This window comes from Coregonus lavaretus (assembly GCF_964263955.1).
Source record: "Coregonus lavaretus genome assembly, chromosome: 14".
Classification (NCBI taxonomy): Eukaryota; Metazoa; Chordata; class Actinopteri; order Salmoniformes; family Salmonidae; genus Coregonus; species Coregonus lavaretus.
The window spans coordinates 35,516,397-35,533,537 of record NC_140001.1 but is presented as its reverse complement, the minus strand read 5'-3'; the positions used below and the strand labels follow the sequence as shown (position 1 = coordinate 35,533,537).

General features: G+C 45.3%; 1 protein-coding gene across 2 annotated transcripts in view; it reads left to right on the top strand.

Annotated features, from left to right (window-relative positions):
- Positions 1–15,445: 15,445 nt before the first annotated feature.
- The window catches only part of LOC311141184 (substance-P receptor-like), a gene marked incomplete at both ends in the record, with an annotated part of 35,954 nt that continues 34,258 nt past the window's right edge, over positions 15,446–17,141 (top strand). For both annotated transcript variants that reach the window (XM_084176444.1, XM_084176443.1), the window contains one exon: positions 15,446–15,855. In XM_084176444.1, coding sequence (XP_084032570.1) covers positions 15,446–15,855 — 410 coding nt within the window. The remainder of the gene's footprint in view (positions 15,856–17,141) is intronic.

Below are 17,141 nucleotides of genomic sequence, written 5' to 3'. Positions count from 1 at the left end.
TTTTTATTTTATTTTATTGGGGGGGGGGGTAGAAGGATTACTTTATCCTATCCCAGGTATTCCTTAAAGAATGGTAGGTGCCTGCTCAATTGAATTAAAGGGTAACCACACAAATAAATATAATCTATCTACGATTTTTCCCAGACCTCAAAAGTGGTCTCCTGGTTTAAGCATTGTTGTGGACTTAGAACATCCAATTTTGTTGTTTTTCTATTCCAAAAGTTTGACTTTGAGAGTGAAGACCTGATCATTTTGGGAAAAATCTGAAACCTGTGAATTTCTGACTCAGTTGACAGTGTCATTTATCTATTTCAATAGCAGTCCTACTATTAGCCTACTTGCACAGTACAGCTTGGAATGGCCTGACTGAAAGACCAATATGGGATCTATCATTTTAGATCATTCAGAGTGTATGTCACTGTTTGTCATAGACCTTTTCAGACAGGGCGCCTTTCATTCCTGTTCAGGAAGGTTTTGGCAAAATTAGAGTATACCCACTTCTCCAGGCACCACTACACCACTGTTTGTTGTGTGTCTTTGTTGTCTGTAATCTAAGAAAATCTTATGATTAATTGACATCCAATTTGACTCAACATTGTAAAACACAACAGGTGTCATTAAAGAACATTTAATTTGCCTCGAAGAGAATTGCACTGCTGGCATCGGAGACCACAGCTCACTTAAAATAATGATGCTGTAACAATTACTGAGTGGAAGATCAACATGGCTTACATCCGAAATGGCACCCTATTCCCTAGTGCATTCCTTATGACCAGGGCCCTAGCGCACCATATAGTGAATAGAGTGCCATTTTGGTCGCAAATATACTCTTTTTGGAATGCAGGTCAGCACCCTCTCCTCCATCGCCTCACCATATTTTAAAAACCCTAGAGTCGATGTCCGCGCCCTCGCGGAAATCTAATTAACATAATACACAAACCCCAATCAAAATCTGTCTGTTTAAACTAGAGATACGTTTTTTTTTTGCATGGGTTGCATCTCAATCCACCACATCCGCCAATGTCGGACTTCCACATCTGGGGTGGAAGGTGGCAGAGTTACAGTGTTTGTCAGACCAGGAGACATCCTGAAAATCGGTTATCTCGCGAAAATGTCTGCAGAGTCCGAACGGTTTGGGCTATATGACCACAACAATTCGTCTCGTCTGAAGAACCTACCGCCGATGTGCCAACTTCTGTCTGTAACATTCGGTCGGTTTGGGCTACAAACGAAAGCTGGGACTTTCACTAACACGTACATGTCTGTTGTTTTGCTCTACTACGCCCACAAGCCTCAAAATACTTGTCTGGAGGCAATCCAGTACCGGGATGAAAAATGAATGGAAGTGAATTGGGCATTTCCATGTCAAACGTATACAGGTCATTCCCCGGTAAAAAACAAATGAACAAATACTAAACAATCCTTAGGTTTCTTATATCTCTCAGATATAGGACAGATACTTCAAAACATACTTCCTTTTGATACATTTTTTGACTATCTCTTTTGCCATGTTTGAATATGTTTGTTATTCAATGCGTTTCTATAGGCTAATAGCGAATTCAATGTTTCATCAAATATTTTTTTATATAAGAAATTTGACTCTAGAGGGATTTATCTCCTCGCTGATACAGGGCCTGACCACCAAACACAGTTCACATTTATTTATTTGAATATTCACTGATATTCATAATTAATTTCCCCCTGTATAGTGAGGCAGTGGCTTGAGAAAGGAGTCAAGTTATCAACTGAGATAAATGGGCTCGTTGTAGAAATAGGATATCCTGTCTTGTGGCATCCTATTCCCTAACGTTATATAGTGCACTACTTCTGACCAGAGCCCTGGTCAAAATTAGTGCACTATAAAGGGAATAGAGTGCAATAGGACGCAATTTAGCTCTTTCCCTCAGGGTAGATATTATTCTTACCATGATTTGGATGGTAGTTGGTGCATGGAATGGATGAGGTTGGAGCTGATTGCAGGATATAGAGGTTTGCCTCGGATTGTACTGTATAGGCCTGACCATGATGAAACAAGAGAGCTGAATATCTATGAGGAATCTAACCTGTCGGTGTCTCACTTAGTTTTTTACTTTTCCAAATGCTCATACTGATTCATTTCAGGATTCAAATTGAGTTTGAAGAATAGGCAAGTAAATCATGGAGCTGACAAGTCTTCACAGGTTGAATATAGCTTCAGGTTGAATAGGTTTTATTTTCTTCTAGAATTACTTTTGGACTACACCCTTGTTGGCTGACCTTCCTGCCTTGTTTCTTACCTGCTCTTACCAATGTTATTCTTCCACTTCTTTCGCCTGCTACATTCTACATTCTACACAAGATAGCAGGAGTTTCATTCTGTTTCAGGAAACTGCTACATTAAACCTTGATTTCCTTCCTCATCCCTAAAACAACAGGATAATCTAGCCTTTTACATTTTTCAGCTTGCCAGTAACATGCCTGTACTGTGCCAAAATGGAATGCCACAGAATCCATGTGAAACAATGTTCTATATGATTCAATCTTCTACCTCCTATAGGAGAAACTAGTAAGAATATTGAATTGCTTACATGTTTTAAGCAGTCACGACCTTGGAGCACAGATTGCTTTTTTTTTTTCATGGAAAAGAGATGTATGCCAAAAATTGAAAGATTAGCCTAATAACTCAAATCAAAATGTATTTGTCACATGCACTGAATACAACAGGTGTAGACCTTACCGTGAAATGCTTACTTACAAGCACTTAACCAACAATGCAGTTTTAAGAATAAAAAGTGTTGAGAAAATATTTACTAAATTAACAAAAGTTTTAAAAAATCAAAGAGTAACAATAAAAGAACAATAACAAGGCTATATACAGGGGTTACCGGTACAGAGTCAATGTGCGGGGGTACAGGTTAGTCAAGGTAATTGAGGTAATATGTACATGTAGATAGGAGTAAAATGACTATGCATCGATAATAAACAGCGAGGAGCAGCAGCGTAAAAAGGGGGGGGTCAATGCAAATAGTCCGGGTAGCCATTTGATTAGCTGTTCAGCAGCTAATGGCTTGGGGGTAGAAGCTGTTAAGAAGCCTTTTGTGTCATGGTTCCACCTGTCACCAGAGGGCGGCAGAGACCATCCTAGAGACTATAATGACACTCAGGTGTGTTCTGTCACTAATTATGAATTCCCTTTTAAGAGAGGTGTGTTTTCTGTTTCCCTTTGCAGAAGCTTGATTCGTTTGCCATGTGCATTTGTCGCCTGAGTGAGTATTCTAGCCCTAGTGTTTGTTGTTTTCCCAGTATTACGTTGATCCTTCCTTCTGTTACCAATTCTCAGTGAAGTATTTACGTTTATCCTAAACCACTGATTCCTCCTCTGGTCTCTTCTCTGCTCCTGGGTCCAACTTCATCATGTCACAGCAAGCTTCTGCCCCTCAAAATGGACCCAGCAGAGATCAACCAGATCAAGAATGTTAGAACCCACCAAGGAGCACTACTGGGGCGGCAGCAAGAACAACTCTCCTAAATATCAGAGACCCTCCGGGCACTTACCGATTCCCTCCAACCACGATCCAACCCCAACCCAGGAGGAGCCAATGCCCAAGTCTCATTGGCCAGTGCTACAGGCGTCGCCGTAGTTATGAGGAGGACTGTAGCTCAAACACCAGAGAGCACTGAGTGAGGAACCCCTTGCATCCTCTCGGGTGGCCATCATACCGCTCGGGGGCGGTCCCGGTCCACACCAATCGGGCCATGATCACATACATCATCTCTCTACCCTCGGGCAAGGCCCTGGCATGGGCAACGGCGGTGTGGAAACAGCAGCCACCATCCTGCAGCTCCATATTAGCATTCACTACCGAGTTGCGACAAGTCTTTGACCACCCAATCGGCGGACGAGAAGCGGCAAGCCGACTGTTCAGACTCCGCCAAGGGGCCAGACCAGTGGCTGACTTCGCCATTGAGTTCTGCACCCTCGCCACCGAGAGCGGGTGGTATACTGAGGCACTGGTTACCGCTTTCCACCAGGGTCGGTCTAACTCCATCAAGGATGAGTTGGCCGCTCGGGAACTGGGAGAGGACCACGAGTCACTGATAATGCTGGCAATCAGGATTGACAACCGCATCCGAGAATGTGTGAGACAGCACATTTTTGACACCATCCCGGTTTCCTGAGCACCCCAAGCCCCCCGAGCCCAGCATTGAAGAGCCCATGCTGCTGGGACGTACACGTCTGAGCCCACAGGAAAGTGACATACTACTGCGGAGGTCTCGGCCATCTCCGTGCTACATGCCCAGAGTTGATGGAAAATGCCGGGACTCGCCAGGAAAAGGGGAGACCCTGACGAGCTGTGCAGTTACACCCCAGCTACCCAGTCACCGTCTGTCACTACCCGCAACCCTCCACTGGGACAACCGTCAGCGCCACATTCAAATCCCCTGTGTGAAGTGTCCCATCCCTCTGCAGATTCAAGTTCTCGATGGACACCCCATCGGCTTCGGCCAGGTGGAGTATTAGACCAAGCCCATTCTACTGCAGGTTGGGGTGAACCACTCAGAGACTCTTAGTTAGCTTTTGATCACTGCTCCCGAGAATCCCTTGATCCTAGGGTACCCTGGCTAGTGTTACATAACCCACTATTCTCCTGGTCCACGGGACACCTGCTAGACTGGGGTAAGAACTGCCAGACTAAATGCCTAATACCCCCACCAAGAGCCTTGCCGCATTCACTGGCATCCCTTGAAGACCAATACTTCTCTGCTCTTCTCCCGAATACTTCGACCTCCGGGAGGCCTTCAGTAAGAGGCAAGCCGCCACCCTCCCCCCTCATCGTCCATACCACTGTGCCATAGAACTCCTACCCGGCTCCACAACTCCCCAGGGCCGTCTTTACTCCCTCTCGACCCCTGAAGCAGCAGTCGTGGACAATTACATCCGGGAGTTGCTGGAGGCAGGTTTCATTCGCTCCTCTTAATCCCCAGCTGGTGCAGGCTTCTTCTTTGTGGGAAAGAAGGATGGAGGTCTGCTTCCCATCAACAATTACATAGGGCTGAACAGTAATACGATTAAGAATCATTACCCCCTACCCCTGATGTCCGCCGCCTTGGAGTTGGCCAAAGGGGCCCAATTTTTCACCAAACTGGACCTCCGCAACGCTTACAATCTTGTGAGAATCAGGGAGGGAGATGAATGGAAAACTGCCTTTAACACCCCTAGTGGCCACTATGAGTATTTAGTTATGCCCTTAGGATTATTGAACTCACCGGCAGTCTTCCAAGCATTGGTCAATGACACTCTTAGGGATATGTTGAATCGGTTCGTCTTTGTTTACCTCAACGACATCCTGATCTTCTCCAAGACCCCTCCGGAACACATCCTGCACATCTGCCAAGTCCTGAGACGCCTCCTGCAGAGTCAACTATACGTCAAGATAGAGAAATGCGAGTTCCACGTATCCCAAGTTTCTTTCCTGGGTCACATTACCTCTACCGCTGGCATCCAAATGGACCCCGTAAAGGTTAAGGCGGTCACCAACTGGCGCCGTCCCGCCTCACTCAAAAAGTCCAGCGGTTCCTCTGGTTTTCCCATTTTTACAGAGGTTTTATATGCAACTTTGGTGCAGTGGCAGCGCCTCTCACGGTCCTAACCCGCAAGACCCAGACCCGTTTTTGCTGGGCCCCCGAGGCTGACAGGGCATTCGTGGAGCTCAAGGGATATTTCACCTCCGGACCCATCCTCATTCATCCTGATCCTACTCGTCCCTTCATAGTAGAGGTGGATGCCTCGGACACCGCAGCAGGGGCAGTCCTTTCACAGCGGAACGAGGAGGACAAGAAACTGCACCCATGCGCCTTTCTCTCCAAGCAGTTCTCGCCAGCGGAACGCAACTACGATGTAAGCAACCGGGAGCTCTTGGTAGTGAAGTGGGCCCTTGAGGGGGCACCTCATCCTTTCGTGAGCTGGACAGATCATAAGAACTTAGTCTCCATTCAAGAAGCCAAGAAGTTGAACGCTCTGTTTTTTAACAGGTTCAAGAATCAGAAAGCAGATGCCCTGTCCCGCCAACACAATGTCTCTAACGAGGAGAGGGTCTCCGAGCCCATCATCTCCAGCTCCCGCATTGTGTCCCCTGTGATATGGAGTATTGAGACCATGGTCCTACAAGCCCAGACCCGAAAACCTGACCCCGGCGTGGGCCCCCACTAACAGACTTTATGTTCCGCGATCAGCCCGTTCCCGAGTACTACAAATGGGACACTCCTCTAAATTAACTGGGCATCCAGGGGTTAGTCGGACACGAGTTCCTGAGGCGGAGATTCTAGTGGCCCAACATGACTGAGGATGTGAGCTCCTTCGTGATGGCCTGCTCCATCTGTGCCCAAAGCAAGTTCTCACAACATCGACTGGCTGGGTTGCTTCAACCTCTGCCCATCCCCAGCCAGCCCTGGTCCCACCTGTCCGTATACTTTATCACAGGGTTATCTCCATCCCAAGGGCTTACCACTTTCTTGGTGGTCATCAATCGGTTCTCCAAGGCAGCCCATTTCATCGTCTTACCCAAGTTGCCATCGGCGAGGAAGACCACGAATCTCATGAATACCCATGTCTTTCGACTACACAGACTTCCCGAGGACATTGTCTCGCATCGTGGGCCCGGATCAGTATTGGAAAGCCTTCTGCTCCCTGTTGGGGTCGTCAGTGAGTCTCTCCTCAGGGTTCCACCCACAGTCTAATGGGCAGACTGAACGCATCAACCAGGAGCTGGAGAAGTTCCTCCTCTGTTTTGTCTCCACTCAGGCCATCAACTGGAGCAAGTTCCTCGTCTGGGCGGAATATTCTCACAACACACTGCCGAACTCGTCCACTAGACTGTCGCCGTTCGAGTGTCAGTTCGGGTTCGCCCCTCGCCTGTTTCCTGAACAAGAGGCCGAAGCGGGGGTGCCATCAGCCGAGGCGTTCATTCGATGATGTCGCCACACCTGGATCAGAGCACGATCCTCCTTGCTCCGCTCCTCTGTCTGACAACAACACCAGGCAAACCGACATCGAAGGCCTCTTCGGCTCTTCCGACCAGGTCAGAGGCTGTCCACCCGTGATCTTCCCTTAAAGGTGGACTCGCGGAAGCTCGCTCCACACTACGTAGGACCATTCAAGATCCTGAGTCGCATCAACCAGGTCACCTATCGTCTCCAGTTTCCCAGGTCTATGAGGGTCTGTCCATCCTTCCATGTCTCCCGTCTCAAGCTGGTAAGGACCAGTCCCTTCTCTCCCCCCACACCAACCCCTCCGCCCCCTCGACTTGTTGATGGCCGCCCGGCCTACATTGTCCAGTGTCTGTTGGAGACTCGTCGGGTCCGAGGTACCCTGCAGTACCTGGTGAACTGGGAGGGTTAAGGTCCCGAGGAGCGGGCGTGTGTGCCTGCCTGTGACATCCTGGATCCAGGACTTGTTCGGGACTTCAACCATCTACGTGGTGGTCGCCCTGGCTCTGCGGCTGGACCGCTTCTAGAAGGGGCGGGGTACTGTCATGGTTCCACCTGTCACCAAAGGGTGGCAGACACCATCATAGAGACAATAATGACACTCAGGTGTGTTCTGTCACTAATTATGATTTCCCTTTTAAGAGAGGTGTGTTTTCTGTTTCACTTTGCAGAAGCTTGATTCGTTTGCCATTTGTCTCCTGAGTGAGTTTTCTAGTCCTAGTGTGTTGTTGTTTTCCCAGTATTACTGTGATCCTTCTGTTACCAATTCTCAGTAAAGTATTTATGTTTATCCTAAACCACTGATTTCTCGTCTGGTCTCTTCTCTGCTCCTGGGTCCAACCTCATCACGTCACATTTTGGACCTAGACTTGGCGCTCCTGTACTGCTTGCCGTGCGGTAGCAGAGAGAACAGTCTATGACTAGGGTGGCTGGAGTCTTTGGCAATTTCTAGGGCCTTCCTCTGACACCGCCTGTTATAGAGGTCCTGGATGGCAGGAAGCTTGGCCCCAGTGATGTACTGGGCCGTACGCACTACCCTCTGTAGGGCCTTGTGGGTCGGAGGCCGAGCAGTTGCCATACCAGGCGATGATGCAACCAGTCAGGATGCTCTCGATGGTGCAGCTGTAGAACGTTTTGAGGATCTGAGGACCCATGCCAAATCTTTTCAGTCTCCTGAGGGGGAATAGGCTTTGTCGTGCCCTCTTCATGACTGTCTTGGTGTGTTTGGACCATTATAGTTTGTTGGTGATGTGGAAACCAAGGAACTTGAAGCTCTCAACCTGCTCTCACTACAGCCCTATTGGTGAGAATGGGGGCTTGTTCGGCCCTCCTTTTCCTGTAGTCCACGATCATCTCCTTTGTCTTTGTCACGTTGAGGAAGAGGTTGTTGTCCTGGCACCACACTGCCAGGTCTCTGACCTCCTCCCTATAGGCTGTCTCATCATTGTCGGTGATCAGGCCTACCACTGTCGTGTCGTTGGCAAACTTAATGATGGTGGTGGAGTCGTGCTTGGCAACACAGTCATGGGTGAACAGGGAGTACAGGAGTGGTCTAAAGCACCCACCCCTGAGGGGCCCCCGTGTTGAGGATCCGCGTGGCAGATGTGTTGTTACCTACCCTTACCACCTGGGGGCAGCCCGTCAGGAAGTCCAGGATCCAGTTACAGAGGGAGGTGTTTAGTCCCAGGGTCCTTCGCTTAGTGATGAGCTTTTAGGGCACTATGGTGTTGAACGTTGAGCTGTAGTCAATGAACAGCATTCTCACGTAGGTGTTCCTTTTGTCCAGGTGGGAAAGGGCAGTGTGGAGTGCAATAAAGATTGCATCATCTGTGGATCTGTTGGGGCGGTATGCAAATTGGAGTGGGTTTAGGGTTTCTGGGATGATGGTGTTGATATGAGCCATGACCAGCCTTTCAAAGCACTTCATGGCTACAGACGTGAGTGCTACGGGTCGGTAGTCATTTAAGTAGTCAATAACTATGTTTGTTTGAGAGTGAATGGAATTCAGGATTGGCATCTTCTAAAAGAGGATGAGGGAGAGTAGAGAGAACAGTGATCAGAAAATAAAGGCTGTGTGTGACTCACAAGACACGGAGCATGGAGAGGGCAGCCAGGCATAGAACTCTCTACTAATGGCTAGGCAATATTCTGTACCATACATTTCATGACCACCATTATGTCCCCACGACTATACATAGTAGTTAGATGAATTCAATATTTTCTCTCAAATGATAAATTAGTCTGTAGCTCTTAGAGGTAAAGTAATAGTTCACATTATCATGAAACCTACTGTGATCCAAGATAATGACATACTGTACTGTATGGCGGTACAGTAGTTACACAGCAGCATCCTCTGCGTTTGTGAGATTTTAAGCAATCCTATTGATGAAAATCAATAGACAGGCCATTGTAAGGCCTTCCAACTGCGTAGTGATGTATAACTTCATTTGAACTACTGTCCTGTATGGGTGCACACATAATGATGTTACCACCATGCTGACAGGGATGTCAATGGTTGCTCTTTGTGGAATCATATTTTAAATTCTTCTTCTCTAATGTTATAGGTACATAAAGGCACGTGAATCAAGCTCCATTTTCAGTGACGAGATTACTACAGTATATACGATACTAGTTGTACTACAACAGGCTACCATTGTGTGGTCTTTTCTCAATTCCCCAGAAGATTTTCCAAGAACTGCAAAGCCCTAGCCTCCCAGGCTTCACTCACAATCGGTGAAAGCCTGTAATAGAGGCTAGCAATGCCCTTATGCTGCGTTCATAACCAAGTGGGACCAGGGGGGATTTACCACATACGACTGGGAATGATACACTTGAACGCCTCTCCAACTGGTAATTACTAGTGGGAAACTCATCTATCATCCCTGAGCTCCGAATTCTCCCACATGCTGACCTCTGATCACCAACTAAGGAAATAACCTTGATAACAGCATTTATGGCAGTTAAATGCAACAACAAAACATTATTTATGAAAAGAAATCTATTTGCGTGGTTTTCTAACACGAATTGATTTGCAATCATGATAGCTGTACTTTTAGTTTATGGTTGACGCAGCTTGTTGGTCATTAGCCAATCAACGATTCTCAACGAGTTCAAAGCATGTGAATGCATCCAACTGGTAATTACCCCCTTCCAACTTGGTTATGAACCCAGCATTATAACATTTAAAAACTAAAAATGTGTTTCTCATTTGTGGCTCAGTTGGTAGAGCATGGCGCTTGTAACACCAGGGTCGTGGGTTTGATTCACTCTGGGGCCACACAAAAATTTTATGAATGCATGACTGATTGTAAGTCGCTTTGGATAAAAGCATCAGCTAAAAGGCATATACTGAATTATATTATGATGCACTCAGACACAGAAAATGACACAGAAAAATTAATCTCTGGGCCTGACCTAGTTAATTACCGGTTCTCCCTCATAAAGTGGATGATAGATGAAAAGCTGTTGATGATTAAACTACTTAAATGTGGTGGTTGTATACCTGGACTATACTCAATCAGGGTGTCACGATTTAAACTGAATATGAACCCAAATGCAGACAACTACACCGAGCCAGAGAAGGTTTAACAGGTTTATTTCAAAGTTAAATTGTCCAGGTTTCCAAAAATAGGGGAAGAGCAAGTCCAGGTCTACAGGGAGGGTAACAGATCCAGGGTTCTGAGCAGGAGTGGTACCGTAACGTCCTAGTGTCCGTGGTCCAAATGTGAGGTCCAGTAGTGGAAAGCAGGATGGTGGTGGCAGGAGTGAAGCGGAGGCAGGAGTCAGGTTCCAATAATCTGTGGCACAGGAGAAATATAAATAGAACAGGCCAAAAACACAAAGAGCGAAAACAAGCAGGTTGAGTCAGCAGCGAGACTAACATGGTCGTCTTGACTATGATCTGACGATGAGTGGCAAGTTTGACCGGGTCTTTAAGGCTGAGGTGATTATGGTGAATGAGCTGCAGATGGAACCCTGACTCCCGCACACCAGACTTCACTCCTGCAATTAAGAACAGACAGAGGGGAGGGGGAGAGCAGAGAGAGAGAGCTACCTAGCAGCAGTAGGCCTAACACAGGGTCATCCTGAGGTTGTTTGTGTGGTTTGTAATGACGGTGACTCTTACAGTGGGGGAAAAAAAGTATTTAGTCAGCCACCAATTGTGCAAGTTCTCCCACTTAAAAAGATGAGAGAGGCCTGTAATTTTCATCATAGGTGCACGTCAACTATGACAGACAAATTGAGGAATAAAAATCCAGAAAATCAAATTGTAGGATTTTTAATGAATTTATTTGCAAATTATGGTGGAAAATAAGTATTTGGTCACCTACAAACAAGCAAGATTTCTGGCTCTCACAGACCTGTAACTTCTTCTTTAAGAGGCTCCTCTGTCCTCCACTCGTTACCTGTATTAATGGCACCTGTTTGAACTTGTTATCAGTATAAAAGACACCTGTCCACAACCTCAAACAGTCACACTCCAAACTCCACTATGGCCAAGACCAAAGAGCTGTCAAAGGACACCAGAAACAAAATTGTAGACCTGCACCAGGCTGGGAAGACTGAATCTGCAATAGGTAAGCAGCTTGGTTTGAAGAAATCAACTGTGGGAGCAATTATTAGGAAATGGAAGACATACAAGACCACTGATAATCTCCCTCGATCTGGGGCTCCACGCAAGATCTCACCCCGTGGGGTCAAAATGATCACAAGAACGGTGAGCAAAAATCCCAGAACCACACGGGGGGACCTAGTGAATGACCTGCAGAGAGCTGGGACCAAAGTAACAAAGCCTACCATCAGTAACACACTACGCCGCCAGGGACTCAAATCCTGCAGTGCCAGACGTGTCCCCCTGCTTAAGCCAGTACATGTCCAGGCCCGTCTGAAGTTTGCTAGAGTGCATTTGGATGATCCAGAAGAGGATTGGGAGAATGTCATATGGTCAGATGAAACCAAAATATAACTTTTTGGTAAAAACTCAACTCGTCGTGTTTGGAGGACAAATGCTGAGTTGCATCCAAAGAACACCATACCTAATGTGAAGCATGGGGGTGGAAACATCATGCTTTGGGGCTGTTTTTCTGCAAAGGGACCAGGACGACTGATCCGTGTAAAGGAAAGAATGAATGGGGCCATGTATCGTGAGATTTTGAGTGAAAACCTTCCATCAGCAAGGGCATTGAAGATGAAACGTGGCTGGGTCTTTCAGCATGACAATGATCCCAAACACACCGCCCGGGCAACGAAGGAGTGGCTTCGTAAGAAGCATTTCAAGGTCCTGGAGTGGCCTAGCCAGTCTCCAGATCTCAACCCCATAGAAAATCTTTGGAGGGAGTTGAAAGTCCGTGTTGCCCAGCGACAGCCCCAAAACATCACTGCTCTAGAGGAGATCTGCATGGAGGAATGGGCCAAAATACCAGCAACAGTGTGTGAAAACCTTGTGAAGACTTACAGAAAACGTTTGACCTGTGTCATTGCCAGCAAAGGGTATATAACAAAGTATTGAGAAACTTTTGTTATTGACCAAATACTTATTTTCCACCATAATTTGCAAATAAATTCATTAAAAATCCTACAATGTGATTTTCTGGATTTTTTTTCATTTTGTCTGTCATAGTTGACGTGTACCTATGATGAAAATTACAGGCCTCTCTCATCTTTTTAAGTGGGAGAACTTGCACAATTGGTGGCTGACTGAATACTTTTTTTCCCCACTGTATGTCAGATTTATTTATAATTCTTGCAACCTCTTCCAGCTTTTATGCACATTCCCTTAGGTAATATGACCTTTCCTACCAGCCACATTGACACTGTGCTTCCTCCCTTATCTCCTGGCTGCTCTCTCTGACAGTAAATAAATCATTAATTGAACTGTGAATTACTGTCAATATTAGCTCTGCAAAGGGCAGCACTCACACTTCATTTTCAGTCAGAAAATACTCCTTGGCACAGAACATCCTAACACATTTAATCTCAATACACAGAGCACGGAAAAATGTGTTTTGTTTCAGCACCCAGGAAAATGCAGATGCCTCTGAGAAAAACATATTGTGGTATGAGTCATGGCACTAAACTAGTGAACATAAAAGATAATGGAAGTATGTCAGATGCTGATGGTTGACTTTGTCAGCTCTTTGCACAGATCATTAAGTGGCCACCAACACTGGTAAACAACAACGTTCCTTTCTTCTGTTTTCTGTGAGGTACTGCTCTGGCCAAGGCAGCACTGAGCTATTGGGAGCGCTATCCTGGTATGGCAGACAGTGGGGAAAGCATCACATGACCAACTCTTGGCCTCCAGTCCAAAAGCCTGGGTGTCATCCTGAAAACACTCACTGATGGAGCAAAAATGAGCCAGCAAGATGGCATTCAAGCCTCTACTTCTGCCACCCAACATTAGTCATCCAAATGATACCTGGCTGTCTTGTTACAAAAGGGTGCAGTGGCTTCAATTGAATTACTGTAATACAAAGGAGAGATGTAAACAGCGTGAAGAGTCATTTGCAACTCATACTGCGACCTCTCATTTTCCAGCTTTTACCTCTCTGTGTGTGTGGGCCAGAAACTGTATGCCTGTGGCCAGGGTTGGGGAGTAACTGATTACATGTAATCGGTTACATGTAATCGCATTACAAAAAAATGTTACCTGTAGTCAGTTACGTTACCAGCAAAAATATTGTAATCAGATTAAAGATACTTGAAAAACGTTGATTATTTTTAAATTCAGAAAGGATGTTTGCGAAAAAATACATTATGACACCTGTTTTCTCAATGACATCAATTCAGCATTGAAAAAAGGCACAAGGTTACATTTGTTCCACCTGAGCGACAAGTCAGAGACCACTATGATGACACACCAATTGCGTTTGATGGATCCTTTCTGTCTTCTTCTAATGCCTCTTAAAGGGAAAGTACTCCAAAAGTAACTGAAAGTAATCAGATTAAGTTACTGAGTTTGGGTAATCCAAAAGTTACCATACTGATTATAACTTTGGACAGGTAACTAGTAACTGTAAAGGATTACATTTAGAAAATGTACCTACCCAACCCTGCCTGTGGCCAGCAGGTAATATGACCTCTCATGTCAGCCACATGGACACTGTGAAAGGAATACAAATGTCCAGTGTCGCACCAGACAAGGGCTTCCTCAGTTATCTCCTATAGCTGCTCTCGCTAACAGTCAATAATGTGTCCCTGGCAGTCTATATTCAGCAGTCTTGCATTCAGCGGTCTCTCTCTCTCTCCGTCCCCTATTCCTTGGCTTCAACATTCATTCGATATTTAGCTATGGCCATTTAGAGCAGAGTTCACCACAGAGCATTGGGTGGCTGTGGCAGAAAGTACCACTAGATGGGGACAGTGAGCAGAAACATGTAGCAGACAGTCAGTTGTGAAAATGATCGAAGAAAGTCATACAACTTCTCGTTAAATTGTGTTTCTCTGCTGTCTTTCAGTTCTTAGGAAATGAATGCACATGTTTTACTTTGACATATCCCTTTATGGCTTATGATACAGAAGCCCATCAGGTCAGTTTCCAGAGGCCTCTAAAACGACCAAAATGTGAGCTTTCACGAAGCTGTCCACCTCAGTATAAATATTTAGCTTTTTAGCTTTTTACACCAATTTGGGGGAAACTGAGGAAAACAGAGCAGCATTCATTTGAGTCTCCCTCTAAAATGCCCCTTCCCCTTTCCCATTTTTGTCCCCATATAATGTTTCTCCAATGCTGTCAGAATATGTGAGCTACTGGAAATAGTGAGGTAGAAAGCCTATAATAAAATACACTCCATATTGAAATACACCACCCATTCACTACAGGAGTCCCTATCTGCTACAGCAGCAACCGACCAGTCCTTTTATTCGTCGGCTAAATACTTCTCTATTGTCTACGTTTAGACAGTTATGTGAATTAGTTTAAGTATGCTAGGCTTCCTGAACAAGTTGTCCAGTCCATGGACGTTTCCAGTTACCACACACTATTGCAGAACATCTATGACATTCGCGTATGTGCGCTCTTGGCTGCGCTCCGGTTGGCGCACGTCGATTGTGTGAGAGGAGAGAGAGCACCTCAATGAGTCAAGAGTACAGGGTACAGAGTAGAGAGTACAGCGCTGGAGACAAGTGTTTTTGCTGCGGTGGAGAAGAGCCATACACCAAGGACCACCTATATTTTACTCGGAGTGGAGTCAACTTAAATACACATCAATTTTCTTATCCAAATTCCATTTTTAATAACTGCGACTATTCTCAATTTTCTGTGTGTGAGCTGCGTCTTCAGTGATCATTCCATTATTTTACCATTCTAATGTAGGTGTGCCAAATTAATCAGAAGAATGGCAATGATGAAGAAAGTTTAAATTGAAAGACATCAACACACATCAAGATTATTTCTAACCATTTACTCAATCAGTTGTTAGTGGTTGAGTGTACATTTCATAGGTATTGCATGGACCAACATTATTATTGTCAAAGAAAAATGGATCCCTTGTTCACCACGACTGATTTGCCATTGCTATTCAATTGGACAAACGCGTCAGGGGTCAATGGAACTGAGCAAGACGGGAACCAGTTTGTGCAACCAGTTTGGAGAATTGTTCTATGGGCATTCGCCTACAGTTGCATGGTTACTGTGTCTCTGGTGGGGAACGTCGTAGTAATATGGATCATTATGGCGCACAAACGAATGAGAACTGTGACCAACTATTTTCTGTTGAACCTGGCGTTTGCAGAAGCGTCTATGTCAGCCTTCAACACCGTTATCAACTTCGTCTATTCCGTCCACAATGAGTGGTACTTCGGGCTGATGTACTGCCGCTTTCACAACTTCTTCCCCGTCGCTGCTGTCTTCGCTAGTATCTACTCTATGACTGCGATAGCGGTGGACAGGTGAGTTCAGTTTGGGGGGACGTTTCAATGGCTATAGGCTAGAATGTTTGCCTGTGGTCACAATAAGCAAAACAGAACAATAATGCACTTTAATACTGTCACTAATGTATTAGTAATATCTATGTAATATCAATGAAATTAAAATTCAATCACATTTATTTATAAAGCCCTTTTTACATCAGCAGATGTCACAAAGTGATAATACAGAAACCCAACCTAAACCCCCAAAGAGCAAGCAATGCAGATGTATAAGCATGGTGGCTAGGAAAAACTCACTAAAAAGGCAGGAACCTAGGAAGAAACCTAGAGAGGAACCAGGCTCTGAGGGGTGGTCAGTCCTCTTCTAGCTGTGCAGGTGGAGATTATAAGTGTACACGTTCAAAGTGGCAATCAGCGATTGATACATCAATTGTTTTACTTTTAATTAATTATATATACCTTGAAGAATATAGCTTACTGTCATGCTCCATCAGAACCCAAAATATATGTTTTTTTTACTCCATTGTTTGTAAACAATGTAGTTGTAAACAAACATTGTATAGCCTCAAAACATTGTTAAAACTTTACCCTAATGTTGATATCATGGATAGTCAGTCCTTGAATCCATAGCTCTGTCTATGAATTTAAGAGTGGTTACATTTCTCCAGCCCTATCCCTCAGCTATTTACCAAAACACTGGCGGGGCACCCGCTTTGTTGTTCTTTGAAATGCAGATTGCCCATTTAAGATAATAACATATCTGTCCCTCCTATAGTTCAGTTGGTAGAGCGTGGCGCTTGTAACACCAGGGTTGTGGGTTCGATTCCCACGGGGGGCCAGTATGAAAAATGTATGCACTCTGGATAAGAGCGTCTGCAAAATGACTAAAATGTAAATGTAAAATCTGCACAGGCTACATAGACATGTTATATAGCTAATGTATTCATTCAACTTAATTGGTTCTGGGGTGATGCTACAGTTGCTGCTCCATCATCAAATCAATCAATAATGCGTGTGTGTGACTTCACTTGTGTGTTTATATCCAGGCTGTTGCTTTAAACAGACTCACCCCCACAATGCTATTCTTATTAACCTCAGTTTCTGTTTGTGAGATGAAGCCATTCTCGTGTGAAAGCTGCTGTCTGATTTCTCCCATTACCCTCTGACTTGGTGCTCCAGAGGTAATAGTCTGTAATGCCTGCATATCTCTGCTTTTCTCCCAGCAGAGTGTGCATGTACTTGACCTTTGCAGTGTTTTAAAATTCAATTACCCTTGAGAGGACCTGGAGCAGGGAGAGCAGGGAGAG